Source organism: Mixophyes fleayi, chromosome 6, assembly GCF_038048845.1.
Source record: "Mixophyes fleayi isolate aMixFle1 chromosome 6, aMixFle1.hap1, whole genome shotgun sequence".
NCBI classification, from domain to species: Eukaryota; Metazoa; Chordata; class Amphibia; order Anura; family Limnodynastidae; genus Mixophyes; species Mixophyes fleayi.
In genome coordinates, this window is record NC_134407.1 from 182,868,953 (window position 1) to 182,875,809 (window position 6,857).

Here is a 6,857-nt window from a genome sequence, read left to right on the forward strand (position 1 = left end):
CTATTGTTTAGACATTGCATCCAGCTGCACACTACACACACTTATGTGACAAATACCTGAGTGTAAATGTATCAAGCTGAGAGTTTTTCGGCGGGTTTGAAAAACCAATCAGATTCTAGTTATCATTTATTTAGTACATTCTACAAAATGACAGCTAGAATCTGATTGGTTGCTATAGGCAACATATCCACTTTTCAAACCTACCGGGAAACTCTCAGCTTGATACATTTACTAGCTGGTGCATCTTGAAGCTAATGCCAAATTAAAAGTTTAATTTGTTGCATGCCTCACCAATATATGCGTTAAGTGTGTTTTCCAGAAACGCACTGTGCGTTCAACTCTGAATCAGCCCCTATGTCTCTTAGAACGGACAAGTCTGTATGGCGATGGTTTCCTACCGCAGATGGAAAACTTCCTATCACCATGATTGTCTAATAAAACTAATACAATATCAGGAGGGAAGATGAGTGATAATCAGCTGCACGGTGGTACTGGTAGAGAGTGGTAAGTGTAGACTTGCCACTTCTTGGGCCAATGTCCAAGGATATACACATGTCTTACCTGGCTAGCTGGTTCATGTAAGCCCTGGCTTTCAGTTCAGCTTATTGGAAGAAGAAAAAAAGTTTCAAATTACATACAAAATATTTCAATGTAATTCACAGTTCAAAAAATTATTTCAACAATACAGCATTTTTCCATTGAATATCTCCTGCATTCAGGGCCGCTTAGAGGGTAAGGGGGGGGGGGGGGGGGGGTACTATTTACCCGGGCGCCGTTTTTTTGTTTGTTTGTTTTTTGCAGCGGGGGGGGGGGGGGGGGTCGTTGGTGGGGGGGAGCAGGGTAGTTGAAAAAAAAAACATACTCACGTGATCGCGGCACCGGCGTCCCTCCTCTCTGCTCCATTCAGACTGTCTGAATGCCGGGTGTGACGTCATCATGTCACGCCCAGCATTCAGTCAGTCTGGAGCAATGGAGCACAGAGCAGCAGAGAAGACCAAGAAAGAAGAGAGAAGAAAAGGTAAGTGAAGGGAGGGGGGGGCACAGAGGGGTTAAAAAACGGGGAGTGGGAGGCACAGAAGGGTTAAAAAATGAGGAGGGCACAGAGGGGTTAAATAACAGGGGGGGCCTAATTATTAATCGTGGGTGGTATTGATTTAACGCCAGGGTTGTTTGGAATTATCTAAATGTAGCCCTTTTTTTCCCAAATAGGGCCCCCAGCATTCCAGGATCCAGACAAGCCGCAACTAAAGAAACATGCAGCCACAGGTGGTGAAAGTGCGAAGAACAGGTAGGAGAGAGCAGGACAGTATGTGAAATATTGTGATTCTAGTAGGGACAATGGCAATTTTTGAATTTTTGGTGAGTGTAATGTAAGGTGCAGGCCAAGACTGAACTCTTTGTGTACACACTGCATTCTTTGTATACTACACTGTAGTGCTTGGACATATGTGGCGCTCAGGCGAATTGAGAGCCTAGTGATTTTGATGTTAGCCACGCCCCAATGGCACATTTGCCACGCTCCCAAATGCATGACCACACCCCTGAAAAATTTTGTGCTGCCGTAAGGTGGCGCAATATTTTTTCGCATACTCGACTACAAGAGGGGTCCCATGAATTTGTTGTACCGGGGCCCTGAATTCCTCTTGGCAGCCCTGCCTGCATTTACCATCCTGAGAAATAAATAGTAGGAGGATTGCTGTGGTTTGAAGGCAACTGAGAATGCCAGTGAAGCTTAATCCCTGCAGAGACAATTACCTGTGAATCACAGGCTGTGATAACCGCTTACTAGACTTTAATAATGTATGTTTGGGTATGGCCTGTTCTTGGCACAAATGGATTTAGAAATGCATCAGGTGAGTGCAAAATCATTTCATAATTTTGACCAAATAATTAAAATATAGCACGTCTCTAATAGCATATGGAGTTTTTATTGATTGTATTTTTACAAACCTGGAGATTGCATATAATAGACTAAAGTTCTTACCAAGATAGCACTACCTGTAAAATAGTTCTGCTCACCACTAAATCTCCCCTTGAAAGTTGTTGCCAGACTCGTAGTCAGTATTTATTCACCGTCTCTAATCTCTCGTTTTGGCTCTGCTTACAGACTGCAATGTACAGACATTGATAATAGCGCTCCGGATCTGGGGGTTGTAGTTCTTTTGTCGTGAGCAATAAAGGCAGGGGTAAGGCTGAGAACTACATATCCCACGTTCCAAAACGGCAGATCACCTGATCAGAAGCAGCCTATCGGTGCAGAGAACGGTCTCTGCGCCTACAGCTGCAGTGTTACCAGGTAGGCCAATTATGGGGAGATTGGAGCTAATTGTCTGTTACTAAACGTTCCAATGACTGACTGTCATGTTGCTGTATTCCACACAGCAGAAACATGTTATGTACAATTCAGAAATACTTTATATACGTTTAAACAATTGTGTGTATTCGTGTATGTTATATCGGAGTCTTTAGCTTATGTTCTATACTTAGATAAGAAAACTGCAGAAGAGCAGCATCAGCTATGCCAGCATTATTCTGCCTAGTCCGTGTGTGATAACGTTACTCCTTTCAAATCTTGCTACTGGGTCTCGATACGTTTTGTTATAAGTAATCTATTAATCTATGCCACTGTATGCTCTATGTAGTTCAATAGAACTCCATAGTAAACGTGTCCAGTGTCTTCATAATGATTCACCTTCAGAGGAGAATAATATTAGAAACTTGAGTATGTCTCTTGAGCTTTATTATACAGACTCCTGTATTGGAATCTTCTGAAGATACATTTTTTTTTTAGAAACAAACATTTTTTTTAATACAATCATGTCTATTTATATGCAGGTTTATTTTCTATCAGTGTGACAGATGACACTTTGCTAACTGTGTGATACAATCAAACCCGTGTTTTATTATTTTTAAGGTACCACAAAAATGAGTGTAACATCTGGGAAAGTACAAAATGAAAGAAATGTCTAAAACACCCCAAATGTCAGGTTATGGGAAAAATGCAAAAGTCAATTGGCAATAAATCATGCTAGTTTACTGTATGGAAAAAAAATATCTGTAAAAAATGTAAACTTGAGGGAAAAAAGTTTTTTGATTTGAGCAAACATATAGGGGCTTATTTATTAAACCTCAGTTTCATAGACGCCAATTAAAGTATTTCTCTAATCTATCAACAGTGCATATCACTTTTCTTCGTAATACATAGCAGTCCCCATAGGTGTCTATGGGGACTGCTATGTACCGCAATTTAAGAATGAATGAAAGTTCTTTTACATGTACGGTAATGTACGCCAGCTCAGGCTGCCGTACATGACCGTTTCTGCTATTTTTCTGCACTGTTCATCTGTGCTTCGAAGAGCAGAGCTTTACAGCGCATGTGTGGAGGGATCACATGATCCCTCCCTGTCACACTCCGCCCTCTGCATCACTGAAGTACAGAGAAGTTTTCTGAGGGAGCATGCGCAGAAGACTTTTTCGAACCGGACAGCAGCTTCGGGAACGAAGAGAGAGTGAAAAGGTAAAATTTTAACAGTTTTTGGTGACTGCTGTGCTGTTCCACCTAGTGTTTCAATGTTGCTGCTGTGCACTCCATCCTGCTTGCCTATTCCAAAGCAGACGGCATAGTTGTTGATGAACTACAAGTGCCAGCATACCCTATCATCCAGGTCCGCCGGGACCTGTACTGGACGTTGAAAAAGTGGTTAAGAAAAAGATACACACGATGCAAAGATTACATTTATTCCTAAAAAAAGACACCCCTACAAAACCTGGCAGACATACCTTGGGTTACGAAAACAGAAAATCCTTATTTCACGCTTTCTCAGACAACAGCCGCAATGAAAATGAGTAACAACTGGCATTGAATTCATATATAGATGTTTGGAAAGTCCAATGTTTTGAGATCAGGTCATTCACAAAACAGCCATTCACCAAACAGAGTAATAGGAGGTCTCCAAACTGATTGGTGAATAGCTGGAACTATCCACCAATTAGAGTGCAAGATGCTGTCATATGGCTTGTACTGTGTGCCGAAATACAACAAGGAACCACAGGATGTGTAATTTAATTGGGTCATTCCACAGATCTGGGGGTCTGATTTTTACACCAATAGGGTTTAGGGAGAAGGGGGGCTCTGTATTATAATGTCATCAGAGATCTGGGGTCTGATTATTTTTGTTATTACAATAGAGATTATAGAGGGTTAGGGCTCTGCTAAAATGTCCCACCTAAAAGAAAAGTCTATATCTGCCCCTGGTTCACACAGGTATGTATGCACCAATTGCATAATATATGTATAGTTGCAGAATGTAGCAGTCTCCTTATGTTGCGAGATGTCTGTTCATAATAGGCCAGTGTGTAATTAATGATTAGTGGACTTTTAAATCACTTTCTATTTTAACAATAGTCTCCAGATTTGCAAATTGTTATTGGTAATTTGCTGTTGTTTATCCTTCTTTAGATGAGCGCTATGAAATAGCCATTGATACAATGGAGGAGAGTGCTACTGTGCAGCTTTTTCCTGAAAACAACTTTAGAAACAATGAAGAGCTAAATAAATATCACAGTCTCTCAAGACATAGGTCACTTCACCATGGGCAGGATTTCACACTGACTAATCTGTATGACTCAATACATGATACCGTTTGTCAGCCTGTGCTTGCTCTCAATGACAGTGTTCCTAACTGGGGTGTGGAGAATGTACCCGTACAGATCAAAACGTTTAAGATTGATGGTCAACCAAGAAGTAAGAGGAAGTATCAATCTCGTTTGGGACAAAAGGAATACATCTGCATGGAATGTGGAAAAATATTTACTCACAGTTCGACACTTTCCACGCATCAGAGAACACATACAGGGGAAAAACCATATGCATGTTTAGATTGTGGAAAGTGTTTTACAAGGAGTTCAACATTAAGCACTCACCAGAGGATTCACACCGGAGAGAGGCCATATGTCTGCCCTGTGTGTGGAAAAACATTTATCCAAAGCTCCCATCTTGTCTTACACCAGAGGACACACACAGGAGACAGACCATATTCATGCAGAGAGTGTGGCAAATCCTTTAGCAACAGTGCACATTATGTCATACACCAGCGAACACACACAGGAGAGAAACCATACTCCTGCGTAGACTGTGGAAAAAGTTTCAGCAGCAAATCATATCTGGTCACACACCAAAGACTTCACACTGAAAAAACCGTATACATCTGCAATCAGTGTGGTAAAAGCCTCAGTAATCGTTTAACATATGCCAGCCACTTAAAAATTCACACAGTGGATAAGGAGTTTGTGTGTAGCGAGTGTGGTAAAAGTTTCACCCGTAAGTTACAGCTAGTTCTACACAAGCGAATCCACACAGGAGAGAGACCATTCACCTGCGAGAACTGTGGTAAAAAATATACCCGCAAATCATATCTTTTGGTACATCAGAAAATCCACACAGAGGAGATACTCTATGTTTGTATAGATTGTGGGGAAAGTTTCAAAGACAAATTTACTCTTAAGTCCCACCAAAAAACCCACTCCGATATTAAGACAAAAGAAGATTCTCCGAGTGCAGAGGATGAGAAATGATTACAAATCTTCACACTAAAGTATAATATTGACTGTCGCGTATACCCGTGTATTACCCACTAGAACCCAAGTATGCTAGATGCTGTGGATTTTCCTTAAATCCCTATATGATGATGACAATATAGGGCCTGATTCATTAAGGATCTTAACTTAAGAAACTTCTTATTTTAGTCTCCTGGACAAAACCATGTTACAATACAAGGGGTGCAAATTTAGTTTTCTGTTTTGGACAAAAGTTAAATACTGACTGTTTTTTCATGTAGCACAAAAATACTTGATAGCTTATTTGTACACTGAAATTTAAAGTTGATATTTGTGTGCTACATGAAAAAACTGTTTCTTAAGTTAAGATCCTTAATTAATCAGGCCCAATGATATCATCAGCCTAATGGCTTGGGTACATGTATGTTAAAAGGCATTATATATAATTCTATACACACTAAAAGCACTTTGTTTGATTTTTATCACTAGGTGATATCATTACAAATAAACATGACAAATGGGTGTTTATATGCTGAATTAAAGTGACAGTAAGACAATAGAATTCAGAAGGCCTTCAAACTCATTTAAATATTAAGATATATTCTGGGATGTATATGAAGCCTTTACTTTTTTGGTGTTACCCGTCCTGACAATCCGTTCTACTGGCTCAGCTGTTGATGGATGGGGAAAATTATGATGAAGTAGCCAGTACTGTGCTTGTCCTGTGTATGGTGAGATGCAAGATACTTCTTTAATAGTGGATTGTTTTGATCTGAATTATATTTTTATGTTATATTGCCACAGGTAGGTAAGAAGATAATAAAGTCTAGCAAATATTGTTGCTAACAATTTTATACAGCTGGAGCATAATAGGATATTGTGTATAGACCCATTATACTTCCATTCCAACAAATAAGAGTCCACAAACTCTTATTTGTTGATAATTTGTCACAGGCAGTTAGTAGTTGTTTAATGCATTATTTAGATATTTCAATTAAAGTCTCTCATCACTTTGCTGATTTTTTTTTTTAGTTATAACAACAACCGAGAGTGCAATAGGTATATGGGAAAAAACACAATTATCGAACATCATCAGGGGTGCGATCATTAAATATGCCTCTCACAGGAAGAAACAACAAACTTGCACTTCTCACAGTCCTGAGAGCCGAGATAGCCTGCGATGCATTTTTGGCTTTCAATCGATTTGCCAATAAAGAGACCTCATTATTGCCTTTCTCATAAAAAATTTTTATGACCAACAAAAACTTTTTCTTTTTTTTCTTCTTTTTTTTATGCCTCTA

The 6,857-nt window shown here is 39.7% G+C and overlaps 1 protein-coding gene across 1 annotated transcript; it reads left to right on the forward strand.

The window, feature by feature from the left end:
• The first annotated feature begins 373 nt into the window (after positions 1 to 373).
• LOC142094902 (uncharacterized) lies at positions 374 to 6,557 on the forward strand. Its single transcript, XM_075177512.1, has 3 exons — positions 374 to 504; positions 2,108 to 2,296; positions 4,460 to 6,557. The coding sequence occupies exon 3, from the start codon at positions 4,489 to 4,491 to the stop codon at positions 5,572 to 5,574; it is 1,086 nt and encodes a 361-aa protein (XP_075033613.1). The 5' UTR covers positions 374 to 504; positions 2,108 to 2,296; positions 4,460 to 4,488; the 3' UTR covers positions 5,575 to 6,557.
• The last annotated feature ends 300 nt before the right edge of the window (positions 6,558 to 6,857 follow it).